Genomic DNA, 21102 nt, shown 5'->3' on the forward strand with positions numbered 1-21102 from the left:
ATGTGAGAGTCGATGTATGTCAAATGACATAGAAAGACATACGATCTTATAATTCCGTCATACACTAGACGTATATTATATATACATTTTATATATCAAATATATACTCATTCCGCGCCGATGACATACAAATAACTTAAATCTGATATATAATTATATGTCTGCTAGAATCATAAAAAAAAAGTTCACAACAATTATATAATCTTTGTTTTTATAAAAGAAAAAAGAGAAGATTTTCATTGAGTGTTTGTGGCAAAGTTTATGAGAGCAAAAAAGACATTGTTCAATACTAGATTAAGTGAGAAGAAGATTAAAAGTCATATACAATGTAGTATATAATTTGTGATAATTTTAGAGAGAGAAAAAAAACATAAGAATATCTATAGGAAAAAATGGAAAGAGCAAAGATAAAAATAATAATAGACAGAGATATATCTATTCTAATTTGAGTTGTGTGGGTGTGGATAGGGTGAGAGGGTAGAAGAGATCAATTGTACCCATTTAAATGGCTACAATTGAGAAGATGATATACTAATTTACTATAATTGTTAAATAGTCATATTAGCAATTAAGTGCAAATACACATATAATATTTATAATTTAACTAGAACTCAAAAATTATTTATCAATATAAGTTTTTTTTTTTCAGTGAAGAGCACAAATATACTTTTAGGTCCGTCAATTAATCTATTATCTAAAATTATTGTTTCATAGGTTTATCAACTTCAAACAAAATTTCAGACAATTACGTTTGAACTTTGATAGTTTCGGACTTTTGTATTTGAATCGCGACCTTATGAACGTGAAACATAATATACTTACACTTAAAGTTTGGCATGACTCTTCAATATCATGCTCAAGTGTTTTTTTATTTATTGAAGGTATAGACTTGACAAAGTCAAATTTTAAATATTCCTAATTAAATTTTTTTTACCTGACTTGCCAAAACTAACTTCATACATTTTTTATTGAGATACATGTAAAATCGATTAAATCTTCAATCACGTGTTTTTTAATATTTCATGTATGACTAAAATGCATACAGAAATTGACTGATATCTTAATACACAATTCAATACCCAAATTTACTCTAAATAAATTAAAATTTAAAATAAAGTTTCATATATCACAAAAAAATAAAATGTCATTCATCAATTTGTGATATGCATGTAAAACTTGGATAAAATCAAGGGAAAATTAGCAATTAAGTCATAATATCTAATATAATAGTCAAAATAACAACACTTTAAAATATTTATTTAAAATGGCAGAATGACAATATTTTTATAAAATAACATGTATTCAGATTTTAGTATTTTAAATTAATTTTATTTATGGAAAGAGTCCTATATTAGACCAAATTATATACCAATAATCGTTTAAAGTGAAAAAAATAAATTAAACCAATACCATTAACCTTTTTTCACCACCATTCACATTTCTTCCCCAACTTTCACGTTTCTTTCACACCTTTCACGTTTCAAGTTAATCTTTTTTCAAGGTACTAAATTGTTGTTCATCAAGAAATTTTCTTTACTGTTAAACGAAATTTCTTTATTAATTCAAGCAGATTTCTCGGTTGGCAAGATAATTTCCATTATCAATTTTGATTTTTTTTTATTTGATGTTTAAATCACTGATTCTATAGAATTTTCCAATTTTTATGTGATTTTGTTTAAATATTCATCATATATTTATTATGTTCAATTTTTCTTTTGTGATTTTCTTTTAATTTTTCAGAATTTGTAGATTCTAGAAATTCATATATATGTTTATTTTGTTTGATATTTAATACATTTTAAAATTTGATAATATCGAAATTTGCTTTTAGGATTTTAGATTTTGGGGAAAGTATCTGATTGTCTACAATGACTGATTCAATCAGAATTACAAGAGGTATACCAAATAATATTCAAAATTTTGGGGAATTTCTCTCATTTGATTTGTGTATTACCCAAGGGTTGCATTGTATTTCAATCTCAATTAGTATACCAACATGTTTGTATTTCCTTCTTAATTTGTATTCATCCTAACTGTATGCTAACAATTTTGTATTTTATTGAGTATTTATTCTGTATTTCAATCTCAATTTATATGTGAACAAGTTTGTATTTCACCTAATTGTATACCAACAAGTTTTGTATTTTATGTGCCTACTTTACCTTTCAAATTCACTTTGTATTTCATATGAAGAGAGTATTTAATTTCTTTTGTATTCACAACTTTATATTCAATCTCACTTTGTATTTATAACTTTGTATTTTCATCTCATTGTTGTATTCAAGATATAATTCATGATTCATTAGTTTGTATTTTTACCTTTCAAAGTCACTTTGTATTTCAAATGAAGAGAGTATTTCTTTTGTATTCACAACTTTATATTCAATCTCACTTTGTATTTATAACTTTGTATTTTCATCTCACTTTTGTATTCATATATTGTTGTATTCAACATATAGTTCATGATCGATTAGTTACATTAACTTAATGGGATACAAATTATTGTATGCATTCAAACAGAAAAAATAGCTACTAAACTAAAAAAAAACAATTTTATTCGTTATACATCATAATTTGGATACAAAACATCCGAAAAGAGCTATAAATCCCAATGCATATAAAGATTTCACTGATTCAATCAAGAAAAAAAAATAACACTCTTGTACTCGACATATACGAATATCTCATCCAAACAAATAAAAAAATTGAACAAAATACCTGATTGTTTTTCGATTGTTCACTGGATGCAACAAATTTATAGTTGTCAATTTTGAAAAATTCTATTTCAAAAATATGTCATATTCAACTTGAAGAAGTTTTGAAAGTTATCAGATGAATGATTCGAAAGACAAACTAATTTTTTTTTTTTTTTTTTTATGTTCTTAAGAAGAAAGCAAAAAAACGCTCGACGGAAAGATGGCTATTTATGCTCTTTTCAAAACGTAACTGATTTATCTTTAAAATCTTTTTTGCCTTTTTTGAATTTTTTTGTTCCATGATTTTCTCTGTTANTATGGTTCTTTGGTAGTGCCTTAATATTGGTGTATGTTGTGTATTTCTGCCTATTAATTGTGCTCTGTGCGGAGAAGGAATTTTTGGGATTAATGTTATTGTTGGATATGCTATTCTTGTGTAATATTTTTCTACTCTGCATGTAAATGTGTTTGAATGCTGTCATAGACATAGAGATCGATGGACAAAAAATTGGTCTTTATAATAGGTTCTGCGATTCCCCCATGCATGGACTGATGTTAACATTTAGTTATCAAATCTATTACTGTGTTTGTGTTTTTGTAATTGTGATATTTGACATGAACTCTCTTTTGTTTTGCTTTGTTGTTTATGCAGTGGAGACATATCCATCTGAGGCCATTCGCGCCGAGCTGTCAGAAAAATTAGGTCTAACGGACCGGCAGTTGCAGATGTGGTTTTGTCACAGGAGGTTGAAGGACAAAAACACATCAGGGGGGACAGAAAAGAAGCCACGTGCTGGTGGGACAGGTGGTAAGAGAAATTTGCGGGAGTCACCTAGAGAGGATTTAGTGGTTGCTGAAGCTGCTAGTGACCGTGGCTCAGGATCAGTTTCAAGGTCAGGGTCAGGGTCAGGGTCAGGGTCAAGTCGGTTTGATAATGGAGATGATATGCCAGCACCGTCCATAAGATCTTATGAATCACCTAGGAGGGCAATGGAGCGACGAGTAATAGCTTGTATAGAGGCACAATTAGGAGAACCTTTACGTGAGGAAGGTCCTATTATTGGGGTGGAGTTTGATGAGCTGCCACCTGGTGCATTTGGGATACCTATTGGTAAATTAACCTACTCATGTTATTAGAGATCTTATAATATAAATGCATGTATGGTGTTTATCTTCTAAATTTGGATATTAGTATTGAAATGAAAGAATTTGACAATTTGTATAGTCCTACATGTTCTCATCTTTCCATGTCTTTGTAGGTGTAGTTTATGATGTTATCTCAGTATGCTTGTGAATGCATATTTATTTTCTTAAAATGATTACATTTTTTAAACAGAACATTAATTCTGTAAAGTTCAGTGTTAAATAAGTCCAAACGGGATTTGAGTATCTTTTCAGGCAAGAGATTATTTTCAAATAAAACATTGGATCATTGAATGCCTAATGTTATTGTTTGTTACTTTCCTTCCCAAATTTTATGAGATTATATCATCATATATGTTTGTAAGTTGCTCTTTGGAGTGCTTGTTGCCTCCTATTGATTTGCCTTTGGGAGGGAGAGCAGTAATAACTTGATGTGAATGATAGAAGTAATGAATATCCTTGGCTTTATGTGAATATCAAATGAGATCAAGACCTTACTGTATTTATCAAAACACTGCTTTGTGAGTTGCTATCCTGAACAATGCCTCACTAATATGAGAAACATGACCAAGGGATTCTACTCATTCCCCTGCCGTGTGTTACTTCACAGAATGCTGGTTGTTTAACAATGTTAACGTTTTCATATTTGTTTCCCTAGGAGCCTCTTATCATTTGGGTTTACTGTTCATGTGTCATCTGCTATTGACCTGTGGCCTTACAATAATTTGTTCAGACCTTTTCTTTTTAAAGCCAATTCTTTTGGATTGCTTTTCTGATTTGTTACATCTTTTATTTTTCATTTATGGCACAGGTTTGGAAGAACGTACGGACCATTACAGACAATCTTTTGACAGCAAATTGTATGGACCATATGATGCTAAAGTTAATGTTGGATCAGCTCTCTCTCTTTCTCCGGTATGTATAAAGAGATCAGTCTCTTGCTATTTCACATTGCGCCTTTGAGTGGTTATAGCCTTGTAGGACGTGTAATATATTGTATCTTTATCCTTTCTACCTTCTTGAGGAGCTACTCTCTTCTCCTATGCTCCACTGGATTTTCTTAGACCCTCTGTTTGGTCACTTTGCAAATAATTTATTTCTTTTCATTCTCCTAGCTTAAAATAATTGTGTGGCTTATTTACCGTCATGATTTAGCCTCAGGATCTGTAAGTTTTTGTTGGGATATTGTTCTATAGGTTTTTTCACTATCAATTTGTGTGATTGCTGCAATGCTGCTAGCTTTCATGGTTGTTATCTAGGGGGTAGTATAAAATGTGCCATGTGATTGGCTAGTTTTGGATAATAACATGTCAATGGTAAAACTTGAAAGTGAGATTTATTAGCAGGTCAATTTGATGGTCAAGCTTAGTTCTACTTTATCTTCAGGTTCTGACAAATGGTCATCGTGAACCTGCTGAGCCCAAGATTGTATCTGATAAATATGGACAAATCGCAGCCCCTTACCCTTATGATTCGTCTGTTGACGGTCCTTCTAAAAACGTGGCAACCATGCAACGGAATGGACATTTTGTTAGGGAATCTGGTGTTGAAGGTCAAAGCATCAGTATGATGTCTCAGCCGAGCAGGCAGAGGCGCTTTCTATCCCCTTCGCGGGATAATGAATTCGTCCCTGGTAATGAGGACATGTTGCAATTGGATCGGAAGCGCAAGGTAAGTTGAAGCTTCAGAAGTTTATCTTCTTGCGGTCATAGAAGCATTACCCCCCATGCTGTTTTATTCTCTTTGCTTTCGCAGTAGGCTTAATTGTTGGTTTCTTGCAGAGTGAAGAATTTGGAATGGGAAGGGAAGTTCAAACCAATGAAAAACGGATGCGGAAAGAACTTGAGAAACAAGATCTTCAACGGCGGAAAGTACGGAATATTTACATTTCTGGATGTGTAGCTTCTGAATCTTAATTTAAAAGTGTGAACATAGGAAAACTATTTCTTTTTGTTTCTACAACTGATATTATAATATTTTCTTGTAAGATGGAAGAACAAATGAAAAAGGACAGGGAGAAACATGATCGTGAAAGAAAAAAGGAAGAACAAAGGCTGATGCGTGAACAGCAAAGGAAGGAGGAGCGATTTCAGCGCGAGGAAAAACGTGAAATGGAGAGGAGAGAGAAGTTTTTGCAGAGGGAGCTCGTGAGGGTAGGTATTCAAAATGAGAATTTTGTTTTCCCCATGCTTTCTTTTTTCCTTTCAAAATCTGCTAATTGGATTCTTCCCGGTACTATTGGTTTTGTAATCTTTAGGTGGAGAGGAAAAAGCAAAAAGATGAGCTACGAAAAGAGAGAGAAGCTGCAAAACAGAAGGCTGCTATGGAGAAGGCAATGGCACGCAGAATTGCTAAAGAATCAATGGAGCTGATCGAGGATGAGCGGTTGGAACTTATGGATCTGGCTGCCTCTAGCAAAGGGCTACCATCAATTGCATCTCTTAATTATGACACTTTGCAGAACCTTGAGTCATTTAGAGGTAGGAGTTTGTTAACTTGACCGTTTCTATAAAAAATAATTCTGCATGCTATTTTTAGTTTTAATGCTTTAGTTCAAGATTAGGTAATAGCATATGTTGAAATCTCATTTAAGTCGCATTTTTATCTTGTATTCCTTACAAAGAGCATGCTAGATGGTAGGGCTTCCAGGAAAGCCAATGATCACCTGGAATTTGGTTCAAAGTCTTATATATAATCCAGTCTGAAGTAGAAAATTTACATATTATTCATTTTTCTCTCGCCTTTGCCTTATTTAAGCTGCTTATTTGCAAAGGTCATAAAGTTTTTGGTCTGTTGCTGAAATCTATCTTATGTGATCCAGAATCTTTGTGTGAATTCCCTCCCAAGTCTGTTCAATTGAAAAAACCATTCTCCATCCAACCCTGGATTGCTTCAGATGACAATGTTGGGAATCTTCTTATGGTATGCTGCTTGATCATTTAAATTTGTCTACATCACTAGTTGACTGATCTTTCTTTTATTCTTCTATTTATGAAGTATTTCCTGCTTTTGCAGATTAAAGCAATGACCACTAATTTTGATGATTATCTAAGCCACATATCTACTCCTATTTGCTTATCTAAACTTAATCGTTGGTTGGCCAAAGGATTTTAAAGCACTCATCACTACAAACTTATTTATATTTCAGATTAGAATAGTCAAAGTATGGACAGAGGCTTCTTTCTTCTTCCTGGTTATATCGAGTCAAAAGTCAATGTTCTAGTCAATTTAGCATAGGAATTCCTATCTTTTCTAAGTTTATCTTACTTGATTTTTTTAAGAGTATTACTTAAACATCAATAGTAAGGGTCTTAGAAATGTTACTAGCAATCTGGTAGTGTCATGTGCCCTCTCTCATTGAAATGACTTTGACCTGTGGCTTAAAAAAATTCATTCGATTATTTAATTGAGTGGTGGAGAAACTGTTAATACTTAAAGGACATTATACGTTTAGTTTAAAATGATGTAGAGTAGTATTTGGTTTATATAAGTTTGAATTTTCGGAGGGAGTGAAATTTAGGATTTAAAGAAACAGGGTCAGTATTTATTGGCAGACCAAAGTGGAAAATAGGTCATTTTTACTTGGATGGATGGTATTTGTTGAAAACTAAAATAGTAGTCACCAAACTAAAGGAAGGATGATAAAACAATGAAAAGGAGTGAAGAACATATTTGTGCTCTAAACCAAGTTCTGTATGAGTCTTATCTTGATTTTGTTCTTTTGTGTTTGAGTCAGATCTCTTAGTGCCTTTGAACTAAACATCAAACCTTTTGATTTTTACAGGCTTGGAGATTCTGCTTAAATTTTGCAGACATTCTCGGGCTTTGGCCTTTCACTCTTGACGAATTTCTTCAAGCTTTCCATGACTATGTGAGTACCTTTGGCTAAAGTTAATCGTGAACTGACTTTCTGAGTTACTTTTTCTGCAAAGTCCTGTGGACTATCACATTTACTTATCTTCTTAAAAAGGCAGGATGGGGGTCTGATTGCCATAGTTTAATTGTTCTCTGTTCAGGATTCCAGATTGTTGGCTGAGATACAAATTGCTCTTTTGAAACTGATTATAAAAGATATTGAAGATGTTGCTCGAACTCCTTCTGGTGGGCCTGGGACAAATCAGTATAGTGCTGTCAATCCTGAAGGTGGACATCCTCAAATAGTGGAAGGGGTAATCACTGCTGTGCACACTTGCTCTTTAGAACACAATTTACTCTATTGTGGGATGATCAAAGCTTACCAGTTTGTGGACTTCATTGACAGGCATATCTTTGGGGTTTTGACATACGCAATTGGCAGAGGCTCTTAAATCCTTTGACGTGGTCTGAAGTACTGCGCCAATTTGCACTCTCTGCTGGATTTGGACCTCCATTGAAGAAAAAGAGAGAACGCACTTGTTTGAATGATTCTGATGAGGTGCACCATTTTCTGTCCTCATTTTCATCTTAGCGATATATCGTGGCTTCTATTTTTTCCTGTGGCTTAAGATATAATATTTTATAGTAATCTAAGTAAGGGGATATTGTGACATAGGTTTGCTGCAGATGGGAGACATAGTGAACTTCTTAGTAATTGGTTATTTTGATGAGATGTATACTTCAAAAACTCACTTGAGATGTTTTTTTGTAATTGCTCTCTGCTATTGCCATAGGACAGTAGTTGCAATTTGGATAGATGCCTTCTTCTAAGCTATTTTGTGTTGTGTCAAGTCATTATCTTATGTTTCATTCTGGTGGTGCCATGGTGGTTCTATTTCTATGGTTCTACCATATATATGGTCTTGTATAATATCAGCCTAAGTTCATGATCCATTAGCTAATCTGCCTAATTTTTTATCATAGCAGATTCAGTTGATAGCACAGCATTTTTTGTCAAGACACTCGGGTCTTGGTTGAATCATCTTGTACCACTAGGATTCAGACTGTTTCTTCTTCCAATTGTGTTATTCAACCATTGTTTCTTTCATGTTGATGCATGTTATGTTGGGGTATATGTGTCTCAGCAAAGGGTGTGACCTAGCAGTCAGTGAAGTGGGTAAAAACTAGGGGAGACTAGGGTCAAATTCCAGGATAGACAACCTAGACTAGGTGATTTTTTCCCATTTGTCCAAGGTTAGGTGAGCAGAGGTACATGGTGTTCCTGTTGGTGGGTGGTAGCAGGTGGAATAGTCGAGGCGAGTGTAAGATGGCCCACGCACAACTGTTTAAAAAAAAAGAAAATGTTGGTATATATGGGGCTATGTAGGTTTGCTTATTGAAATGCTGGTACAAAGTTGGATGACAGTGGGAAAGTCAATCTGCTGCTGATGGATTATCACCGAAACTAGCTCCCTAGCCATAAATTATTCCACCTTTTAGTCCATCATCCCAAGTTATTGCTCTCCCAACTATCTCAATTAGCTGATATTGCATAGTTCTTGAATCAATTAGAAGCTTTACCTTTTGGACCTATGTGATAGGGTTTTAAAATGGAACTCCGTGGTCATAGTCAACCTTAAGTTGCTTTGAATTGAAGCTTAATTGTTGTTGTTTTGTGAGATGCTGGTTTGCGGATGCTCTGTATCCGTTCTTTGACATTCTACGTCAAATGGATGGTGCACTATGTCTAATTATGGTAATGTTCCCTAATTATGCAGATTAAAGGTTGCGAAGACATTGTGTCCAATCTTCGAAGTGGTTCGGCAGCTCTTAATGCTGTTGCAATTATGCAAGAAAAAGGGTTTATGTCGCAACGCAAATCCAGGCATCGGTTGACACCAGGGACTGTGAAATTTGCTGCTTACCATGTTCTCGCTCTCGAGGGAGACAAGGGCTTGAATGTTCTAGATATTGCGGAAAGGATTCAAGTAACTATTCTCTTGATGCACATTGTCACTGTCTCATGTTAATCTGGTTCGATTTGTTTGAAGATTTCTTGTTAATTTCTTCTCTATGCTTTGTTCTACAGAAATCTGGATTACGTGACCTTTCAACAAGCAAGACTCCAGAAGCCTCTATATCTGTTGCTTTGTCAAGGGATCCAATACTTTTTGAAAGAATTGCTCCTTCAACGTACAATGTTCGACTTGCTTTCAGGAAGGATCCTGCGGATGCTGACGCAATTATTTCAGCAGCCAAGGAGAAAATACAAAGATATGCTAATGGATTTCTCTCTGGACAAAATGCTGAAGATGAAGAAAGAGATGATGATTCTGAAGGTGAAGGTGATGTTGCTGAAGGTCCAGAAGTCGATGACTTGGGTGCTTCATATGGTGCTAACAAGAATAACGAACAAAACAGCCTACTTGACACCTTCTTGGTGAATGGAAGAAGTAAGCTATCTGATGAGATTGGACAACAAATTAGAGTTGATGGTGTTGGTAAGGACATGGTTTTAACTACTTATGTTTTTTTATGCTTTATTTGCTTTTTTTTAATGTGAAAGCACATCATTGTAGTAGTTCTTTGAAAACACTATTTTTCATTATCTGTTGATGCACTTTTATAGGTATTGCGGGAAGTAACCCTAGCCAAGACTGTTCAGAAATTGATGAGACCAAAGCAGGTGAGCCATGGATTCAAGGACTCGCTGAAGGTGAATACTCTGACCTATGTGTTGAGGAGCGTCTAAGTGCTCTTGTTGCCTTGATTGGCATAGCAAATGAAGGAAATTCTATCCGTGCAATTCTTGAGGTAATAAATCTGGTAAATTTGTCATTATTGACCATTATTCCATTACTGTCTCTTTCAGCTATCTAACGAAGATGGTTTTGTAGGATCGTCTGGATGCAGCAAATGCTTTGAAAAAACAGATGTGGGCTGAATCCCAATTGGATAAAAGACGATTGAAGGAGGAGACAATCAATAAATTTAATGATAGTTCCTTCAATGTTGTGGTTGAGGGTAGCCAAAGCCCATTGGGATATCCAAACAATAAAAATCAAGGGACATCACCAACCACACTGGTAAAGGATGACTCTGCTGGTATAGTAGACAATCTTCAGAACCACTTTGAAAGCATTCCTGCTGAGAAGAGTTCAGCCGCACAAGAAACCTTTGTGGGTCAATTTGCTGTACCAAGTGGGAATACAGCAGAAAGGTCACGCATGCAGTTAAAATCTTTCATTGGCCACAAAGCAGAAGAGATGTATGTGTACAGGTCCTTGCCTTTAGGTCAAGACCGCAGACGCAATCGTTACTGGCTATTTGTTGCCTCTGGTTCTAGCGAAGATCCTGGTTCTGGCAGGATATTTGTTGAATCACCTCATGGCTGCTGGAAACTTATTGACACTGAAGAGGTATACTCCTTTCATTATTTTTTAGAATGCACTTCGCTGTTAGTATGTCAAAGTAGGTTTAGTTGGCTGAATATATATTTTACCCAAGGGAAAACGCTTGCACTATTTTGGTTTAAAAAAAAAGTAGAGGCCAGCCCGGTGCACCAACGCTGTGTGTGGGGGGGTCCAAGGATGGGTCTGACCAAAATAGCTCTATTGTATGCAACCTTACCTTGCATTTCTTCAAAGAGATTTTTCTGTATTTAGGTGTAAGAAATGGCAACTTATGACTGAACAAGATATAACAATTGACAATGTCTGGTAAATGAAGACCCTGGATGAATCTGTAGTTTAGAGAGAATTACATATCTGGTAATACTCAACAAGTGTTGTGGAAATTGTTGCTTTTCTGGACTAGAAAGTTATCGGGGTCAGGGAAACACCCTATATGTAGTTATATAGATCTTAGCAAGGTCTTGTCTGTCCTAAGAATATCAGACCTAGCTATTACCTGTTTATCTACTAATCCTTTATTTTACCTGCAGGCATTTGATTGTCTTTTGGCTTCTTTGGATACTCGAGGGGTTAGGGAATCACATTTGCATATTATGTTACAGAAGATTGAGGGTCCTTTCAAGGGGCGCGCACGGCAAAACATGTCTTGTGGAGCTAGTTCTAACCCAACATCTGGTGCAAGTGCAGACAGTCCTGGCAGTGCCATATTTGGCGTGAGTTCTGATAGCTGGGAAACATCTTCGTCTTTTAAAATTGAGCTCGGGAGGAATGAGGAAGAGAAAAAGAATGCCTTACAGAGATACCAAGGTTTTCAGATCTGGATGTGGAAAGAATGTCTCAGCTCATCAATTTTATGTGCCATGCGATATGGGAAGAAAAGGTGCTTGCCACTTTTGGGCATTTGTGGCCACTGTTTAGATTCTTACCATTCTGAAGAGGGTATTTGCCCTTCTTGCAACAAGATGAGTAGCAAAGTTGACATGAACGGCAAGTTCCTTGAGCAGGCAATGGATTTTATGGACAATCTGAAAATTGATTACAATAATTTGGTGGTTTCAAACGCTTGTCCTGTAAGAGTAAGATTAATGAAGGCCGTATTAAGTTTCACTGAGGTGAGATTTTTGAGATATATCTCCAAGAATCTGGTTTTCTGTTAGGCTGTCTGCCTTCACTCTTCTCCTTCTGTATTTGTCTTTCCTATGTCTGAACAGACATATGAACATGAAGTACATATGTGATATGAGGCACAATCTGTTGACAGTTTTTAGTTTCTTATAACATGATATTTAGTATTAACTTTGTTGCTGGAATGCACAGGTTTGTGTGCCATATGAGGCACTTCAATCATCTTGGACAGAAGACTGTAGAAAGACATGGGGCCTGAAACTGCAAAATTCGTCATCTCCTGAGGATCTTCTCCAGGTATCTCACTCCCTTCGACTCGTTTTATATGGGATTACTGTTCGAGAGTCTTGTGTTTACTTACAAGTTTTTAAATGTTTTTTTAGATTTGTTTGATTATAAACAAATATGATTTTTAGTTCTTTTTATGAAATGCATTACTTCTCGAATTTCCAAGAATGTTGAAGATTCTTTTTTTCTTGACCGTGCGAGTTTACTACGAAAATATGCTTTGGGACTATCTGTACCCCATCATTAATCATTGTTATTTGGACAGTAATTATATTTTTGTCTATTTCATTTTCTTGGGTCAGTCTGATTTAGGCTTACGGATTGAAGTGTCTTGTCAAGGTACAATTTTTTTTTATGATGTTGAATTAAGGTGAAATAAATATATATGCTACTATTATGTATGATAATGAACTGGCAGGATTTCTTCCCTAGTGAGTTCTCTTCTTACCCTTTTGAATAAAAGAGGGGGAAAGAGTAGAATATAGAAGTGAAGGTTATCCCCCATCTGGGAATTGGTTTTACTCCTGCATGGTTGTTCCTCAAACCAGTTATTTTGTTAATGATGCTTGGATCATCTAATTTCTGTACTTCGCCAGAAAGCATATGGCAAATTCAGATAGTTCGGCTGATTTGTTAGCTGTTGCTGAACCTGTTCCTATACATCCCCTCCAAATTCAGAAGCTGCAAGAAGAAATGGTTCTTGATTTTTTATTTTTTTTTTGGGCAGATTCTGACTCAGTTAGAGGGCGTCATCAAGCGTGATTACTTGTCTGCTGACTATGAGACTGCAGAAGAATTGATGGGCCTATGTGCTTTATCAAGAAAAGCTGCTTGTGAATCTACTTACCCTGAATCTGTGCCACAGCTCCCATGGATACCTCAGACCACCTCTGCAGTGGCTCTCAGACTTTTGGAGCTTGATTCCTCCATATCCTATGATTCTCAGCAGAAAACTGAGGCTGAGTTGGAAAATAAAGTAGATTGCCTTCCAGTTGAGTTGTCTTTCCTTCTGATTTAAGTAATTGGTGTTATTAATTATGTTTAGTTTTACTGTTTATCCATGTTTATTTGCACTGCATGTCTTTGTGGATTTATTTGGTGAAAGAAAAATTTTCAACTTGTATATGGTCCAACATTTGATCATCCACTGGCTAATCGCATCTAGGACTGCAGATAATACCTGTGACTATATATAAATGCTGTATTTTTGGCTAATGATGTTCTTTCTTCTGAATCATCTTGATGACTTGATTTTTTCTTGCATGCAGAAGCCATCTTTGGGGTATGCTTCTTTAAAAGATCTGCAAAAGGTAGAACCAACAGTGATGGATCATGGACTAATGAGAGAGGAAAACTGGGATTATCTCAGCAATTTGCCTAGCAGCTCAAGAAGTAGGCAAGTTGTTCGTGGGCGTGGAGGCGGTCGTCCTCGTGGAAAGCTGCAGAAAGGAACTTCTAGCAAACCACCAGAGTCTGGCAGGGCTGTTGTAAGGCCTAGTGAGACGTTAACTCAAGTTCTTATTAAGCAGGGAGAAACGCATGGGCAGAGACATGTACGAGGTCGCCGAACTGTCAGGAAGAGGAGAATAGAAAAGAAAATTGTTGAAGAGGCTCAACCAGATTATTTGGGTGACAGAAGCAGCCGACTAAGTCCTGTGGTATCACCTAGAAAGCATGTGACGGAAGAGTTCGACATGAATATGGAAGGAATAGAAGCCACAAATGATAATAGTATTAGTATGGAAGCTGCTGAATCTGATGATAGTGCCCCTGAAAATACATATGATTTTAACAGGAGTGATTTAATGGATATGTCAGATGAGGATCAGGTTGTTTCTGCTGATGATGGAATTGAAGATGACAATGATGATGAAGATGATGACAATGACAACGACAACGACAACACTGATAGATACAGAAGCCATGGTCAAAATCTGGAAAGATATGTTAACATGGATGATGACGACTCAGATAGGGATGGGGATGTCAATGAGGATCAAGAGTCGGACTCTTCAGAGTCTGAAGATTATAGTGATTGAGGTTGCCAAGATTTTTGTGGGGCTTGACAACTGCAATATAGCTCAGATGGTTGATCGCCAGAACACAGAGGTCTGGTGTGATGCATTCGTTCTTTTTTTAAGGAACTTTGGTATTCTTTTGAGATGAAGCCCGAGAGCTGGCTTGTCTTTGTGTATAGTGTTAAAGGAGCAGAGTTTTTGTTACATTTTATCATCATAGAACAATAGTATAAAAAATTGATAGTTAGTCGGAGTTCAAATACCGTCGTGCAATCGTCTATTATGGGGCTGTTGGTGATCAAAATCATCTTTGTCAAATTTTACAGTTGCACCTTTCTGATCATTTTTACTTCAATGTTTAATGATTGGTGGCTTATCTAAATGATAGCTTGTTAGTCAATATCTTTTGCTTCATTGTGGTTTATTATTTTATCTCCCACTCTTATGTTAATTGCAAAAACTCAATACCGTTTGAAGTAATGATTTCCCTGTTACAGTAGACGGTTAGACTTAAGACTAATGAAATGTAGTCGATAAGTATGTAAGCATTTAAAAAAAAAAACCTTTTTAGCATTGAAGAAAGTAAATTTCATAAAGGCGTTTGGATAAAAGTTAGAAATTAGTTCTTGCTATAGTTAACCTATCTGCGAAGCCACAAGATTTCATAATGCAAGTTTGTGCTTCACTTAAATAATCCACCTCCCTCTGCAAAGCACATGAGGAGTCGCGATACATTTATCATACACATTAGACTCCAACTTCAGCAAACGAGAACTGTTGAAGAGTTATAAAATGTCAAAATACTTTATTACTATCACATATTTATTGACTTACACAGACAATTCTAAGCTATAACATGCAAACACTACAAGGGAATCAATTGCCCAAGATAGTAAATAATAAAAGAAAGTAACTAAAACAGTAGAGACTGTGTAATTTGGCCTAGGAAGGAAGCAACTTCTTAATTCCAGTCTTCTGGTCTGCTGTTAACCTTGTAGGGAACTTGATATCAAACTTGATCCTCAAATTCCCTCTCCTGGAAGGATCTTTGGGTATTGGCATTCCTTCCTTTGGGACAATCTCTTCATAGTTTGGGTGTATGACCTTGTTGATAGGAATAGTCAGTTTTCTTCCATCGAGCGTCGTTACATGGGCCGTGTAGCCTGTTAATGCTTCAACAAGTGAGATATTCTGATTGATTACAAGGTCATTCCCATCCCTTGTGAAAACACTGTGTGGTTTCTGATCAATTGTGAACACGAGATCTGCAGGAAGGACATTTGGCTCTTCGTTTCCTTTCTCTGTGAATGTAATCTTAGTACCCTTTTTCCAGCCAGGTTTGATTATAATGGTTAGAATTTCTTCTACTGGTAAAGTCTTCCTGCACACAAAACTAGTTGTCAGAATATCAACAGCAATAGTGACAACTTCATGTAATTCGACCAGATGAACAAAGTTGGACATTACGCTGTTCCTTTATATGTTTCTACAGCAATGAATAATTGAGAAGTTATAGCTACAACCACAGTTTTTGGTCCATGGAGCTCATGAATGTACAGCGAACCAGAATATACATTTAAGCTATTACTCCTATCCTACTCATTCTTTTATAATAATACGCCTACAATTGACATTCAAGCATAATTTAGAAGTAAGAACTCCACACGATGCCTATATTTGCATTCATCTTGGCCACAAATTACAAGTACAGTTTTTGGTCCATGAAGCTCATGAATGTTCAGCAAACCAGAATATACATTTAAGTTAGGCTTAAGTCATCTGTAACCACGTATAAAGTTGTCCGTGTACAACTAAGTTAAGCTTGTTCCAATTGAACCCCTTTATTAGTAAAAAAAATAGGCAATACCTAGTGAACATATTTTGACAATCAACTAAAAATAGAAATTGTGTGCCATACACTCACAATGACGTGGCATAGTAATTAATCAGAAAAAGACATGTGGCCTTAGGACCATAATAACAATTAAAAGACATATTAAAAAATAAAATAAAATAAAAACACAATGTTTTCAGCAAAAAAAAAAAGGAAAAACGTTTCTCCCCCTTTTCTACTTTGCCAGAACACCACATGCACCCACCCAACCCCGACGTCTATCCTTCCCCATGTTCTTCTTTGTCAGTACACAGTTACACACACAACCGCCTCCGGCTGAAACCACACATACTCTGATAACCATCGTCACTCCGATAACCACACCCCTACCTCCTCTCTTTTAACGATTTCTAAGAAAATAAAATAATTTCAGATTCGTATTAGTCTTGTCGAAAAAAATGGAGCTCCGACGGAATTGTTTGACTCAATTTGATTTTTATTTCTAAAAAAACTCTCTTCTACAACTCAAATGATAATCTCTATCAGTAAATTCTTTTATTTTTTTGTGTTTTGATTGGTCATCTATTTAATTGATGTTTTTCCGATGAAGGAAACAACAACGATGACATGGATTATGGCGGAATGATGCTAGAAAGAAAGAAAGAATGAAGGATTAGATGGAAAAGGGGTGTGCCAAGGGATGGTGGCGCAGGAATTTGCCTAATGAGAATATTAGATTGAGAAGTCGAGGGGAAGACAAATTGGGTAAGACGACGCTAGGGATTTTTATTTTTTATATGTTCAAATTATGATTTTTCTAATGTTGATATGTCTATTTTTGATTGGTCTGCATTTTATTTTTTTGTGGCTTCACATGCTTTCTTAGATGTGTATTAAGCTCATGATGCCATGTCACCAAAAAGTACTTAATAAGTACATGTTTTGAACGGTAAAAGTGATCACTAGGTCAACCCCTACCCTAGTTGAGGTGTCTAAGTGAATTATGCGAACAATTTTAAGTGGGCAGATGACTTAAGCCTTTAAGTTTTTTTATAATAATACGCCTACAATTGACATTCAAGCATAACTTGGAAGTAAGAACTCCACACGATGCCTATATTCACATTCATCTAGGCCACAAATTACAAGCACAGTTTTTGGTCCATGAAGCTCATGAATGTTCAGCAAACCAGAATATACATTTAAGCTATTACTCCTATCCTACTCATTCTTTTATAATAATACACCTACAATTGACATTCAAGCATAATTTGGACGTAAGAACTCCACCCGACGCCTATATTTGCATTCATCTTGGGCACAAATTAAACACAAATACTTAAAGAACACAACAAAAACTTGTGCAGCAAATACAAGTTTCAAACAACCTGAAGGCCACTTGGTGGCAATCAGGTTGCTCCATAGTGAACAGTTATACGAGATATAAGAGGGATCGGCTAAACAAGAATTCGACAACTAACAAGCAAAAGATCCATTCATTGAAGTTCAATGAACTCAACAGATACTAATTCATAAATTAACCAAGCAGGGACCATAATTATAAAGTAACAGAAAGGATAAACATGACTACGTAACAATACAAGCCAAATAAACAGTAACAAGCATATCATATCTGAAAATTCTGATCAGTTTACTTACCCACTTGCATCAGCAATCTCCCTAGAGATTTTCATCTTCTTGGTTGTCCCGTTATAAAGTTCTTCTAGACTACAAGGGACTGTTCGTTCAATCGGTGGCGCCTTACGTATCGCCGGTCTGCCTTCTCCAAATGAACTGAAGATATCATCCCCAAACATTGAACTAGAAAACCTTGCACCTCTCATCCCACCAACACCACCACCTCCCATCACACCACCACCACCTCCCATCCCACCACCAAACGGGGTTTGAAACCCGAAAAATTCTGCAAAGATATCATTGGCATTTCTTGGATTGAATCTAAACACATTTGGTCCATCACCTGTATGGAAATATGTAGCCCCACCAGGTCCACCACCAGCAGCATCTGGTGGTGGCACTTGACCTTTAAGGCCTTCTTCCCCATACTGATCATAAATTGCCCTTTTCTGTGAATCACTCAAAACCTGCAACACAATTTCAACATAAAAATATAATCTTGAAAAGATAATTGAAAACCCTATTAAACAAATTTCAAGAATCAAAGCATTGGGAATCAAGAAAGAGCCTAAACTAGCAGTGATTAACAGAATAAAACATAAAGTTAGCAGCTTTATTAAAAAACCAAGAAGAAGAATTGTGAATTAAGTACCTCATAGGCTTCAGAGATCTGTTTGAATTTAGCCTCAGCTTCTTTCTTGTTATTTGGGTTCTTATCAGGATGCCATTTCATAGCCAATTTCCTATAAGCTTTCTTCAGTTCATCATCTGTAGCACTCTTATCAACTTGCAATATCTTATAGTAATCTACACCCATCTTCTATTACCAGTTCTTGAACTCAAAATTTGATATTTGATAGAAGGATAAATAATAGGCAAATTTATGTAGAGGATATGTATGTTTGTTGTAGTGTAAATTGAATGATTGAAGTTTAGTGTTTTGGAATTTGGTTGTGGGTAGAGTTTTATTAAGAGAAGGAGAGATGGGTCTAGAAAACAGAGCAATAGAAGAGGGAAGAATGTAGAACTTTCCGGACTTCAGTTCAGTGCTGTTATTTTGACGTGGAAACAAATTCGCTATTTCCAGAAACTCTTTTCACACATTTAGGGATAGCGATGGGGCGGGCGTTTAGGAGTGGGGCGGGTTTAAGGCTATGCGGGTGGAATGCGGGATAGGTTGAAATGAGTTTTTATAAATTAATGTGGGGTGGGGCGGGGCCAAATGTGGGTATATATAATTTTATGTGGTTTAAATTGAATTTTAATTTTTTACCTATCATAAGAGTGATAAAATATTATTTATTAAGAAGCTACTAAAATATTCAAGATTGTAAATAAAAATGGTTCAATAAAAAATAATTCAATTTCTTACATGTTTCCCAATTGACCTCTAAAAATTAAATTTAAGTCACTATCTTATTAAATTAATACAACTTAATGAAAGATAAATTTATTTTTATGAATTTTCTTTTTAGTATCAAACTTAACTAAAAAAAGAAAATATTAAGAAAATTATGTGGGGCGGGTTCATGCGGAGTGGGCCTATGCAGGGCATGGTGGGGCGGCTAAAAGGAAAGAGTTTGTTATGCGGGGCGGATTAAAAATTTTGTGGGCTAAGCTCAAGCCACCCCGCCTCCGCCCCTTCCCCATTGCCATCCCTAGACACATTCCGACTAAATATTTACTAATTTTTCATATAATTTAAAATAATTACATATTATCTAATTTTATAGCAGATTTTAAGTAAATCAACTATATGTATTTTGCTAGGGGTATAAAAAATGAGCCAACCTGTAGGTAGCCTGCTCAATCCGTCCAAAAGGATTGAGCTCAAGAAAATTTGAATTTGATTCAATCTCAACCCATTCAAGTCTTAATCGGGTCAAATGCTGATCAAGATCCAAACCGTTTTTAAGCCCAACTCATTTGAGCTCAAATTAAACTTAGACGGATCAGGACCAAAACACAATTTATATTTCAACCAATTTTAATATTTCTAATTTCAACTCAACCCGTTCATTTGACACCCTTATATTTTACTATCAGATACACTATAATAGAAAGAGAGACGAAAGACAAAATGAGCGAAGGCGAGCGAGATATGTTAGGATTTTGCCTTAGTTTGCTTATTATATTTAAGTTTTACTTTTTATTTGAAGGAAAGTTAAAACATTACCATAATTACTTTTATTTTTTTCCTAAATAGGAAAATATAATTCTTTTTCATATTTGATCTTTATTTCAGAGAATTATTTTTGAAGATCTATCCATCTTCTCATAGTATAACACAATAGCATCCACAACGTGCAATAACATTCACAATATAAACATATAAGAGTTTTATTTAGGATGTGATTTTCTCTCTATAGTTTTTTATGGGTTATATTATCTTTTAAATATGTAGGTCAATTGGTCAAACTATATAATAATATTAAGTTTCTTTTAGTATAGTCTTATTAGTCCCCAGATTTATCATTATCATAATTTGCAATTGTAAGTCTTCACATGACGCTTTGATTCTTTCGAACCCAACAAAATAGTCTATGTACCTCATATACATGCAATTATAATAGATACATGTATATGATATACCAAATATATTCTAAAATACAAATACACAAGGAGAGAGGAGAGCGAGATAATAAGATACAATGTATCTAGAACAAATTACACCTAATTATGATCCATGTATCTGAAATACATATATCTGAAATTCAAATTTAGGTAAGATTCGTAATATTAAAGCTCGCTTGAAGAAAAATAATTTGTTCCTAAACTAGTGAGATTTGTGTTGTTTATCCTATTTTTATTTTTTATTTTTATGTCTGTAATATTTGCATTGAGATCTAAATAAATTTATATTCATGTTTTTATGGAGCACCCAAAATCTATAATAATCTCTACTCATAGTACTTTCCTATGTTTTTACCATTTTGGAATGTTTCATTCTCTCTTGAGAGACACATTAGAGTTTGAATAAATTTATATTCGTGTTTTATTGAGCACTCAAAATCTATAATAAACTCTACTCATAGTACTTTCCTACCATTTCAGAATATTTCATTTTCTCTTAAAGAGTGTTCAAGAAAAAT

The 21102-nt window shown here is 35.2% G+C and overlaps 2 protein-coding genes across 2 annotated transcripts; one reads left to right on the plus strand and one right to left on the minus strand.

The window, feature by feature from the left end:
• The first annotated feature begins 3158 nt into the window (after positions 1 to 3158).
• LOC125847391 (homeobox-DDT domain protein RLT1) lies at positions 3159 to 14936 on the plus strand. The gene is made up of 18 exons (XM_049527021.1): positions 3159 to 3807; positions 4651 to 4754; positions 5226 to 5510; positions 5621 to 5710; positions 5828 to 5992; positions 6097 to 6319; positions 6661 to 6761; positions 7624 to 7710; positions 7856 to 8008; positions 8101 to 8253; positions 9473 to 9682; positions 9784 to 10195; positions 10324 to 10508; positions 10592 to 11113; positions 11638 to 12219; positions 12425 to 12529; positions 13248 to 13511; positions 13789 to 14936. The coding sequence occupies exons 1-18, from the start codon at positions 3159 to 3161 to the stop codon at positions 14557 to 14559; spliced, it is 5061 nt and encodes a 1686-aa protein (XP_049382978.1). The 3' UTR covers positions 14560 to 14936.
• Positions 14937 to 15323: 387 nt separating this feature from the next.
• On the minus strand, positions 15324 to 19073 carry LOC125848972 (uncharacterized). The gene is made up of 3 exons (XM_049528940.1): positions 18663 to 19073; positions 18032 to 18477; positions 15324 to 15919 (listed from the first exon to the last, which is right to left on the minus strand). Exons 1-3 carry the CDS (start codon positions 18825 to 18827, stop codon positions 15481 to 15483), a joined length of 1050 nt encoding a protein of 349 aa, XP_049384897.1. The 5' UTR covers positions 18828 to 19073; the 3' UTR covers positions 15324 to 15480.
• Between the last annotated feature and the right edge of the window lie 2029 nt (positions 19074 to 21102).

This window comes from Solanum stenotomum, chromosome 12 (assembly GCF_019186545.1).
Source record: "Solanum stenotomum isolate F172 chromosome 12, ASM1918654v1, whole genome shotgun sequence".
In the NCBI taxonomy this organism is placed as follows: Eukaryota; Viridiplantae; Streptophyta; class Magnoliopsida; order Solanales; family Solanaceae; genus Solanum; species Solanum stenotomum.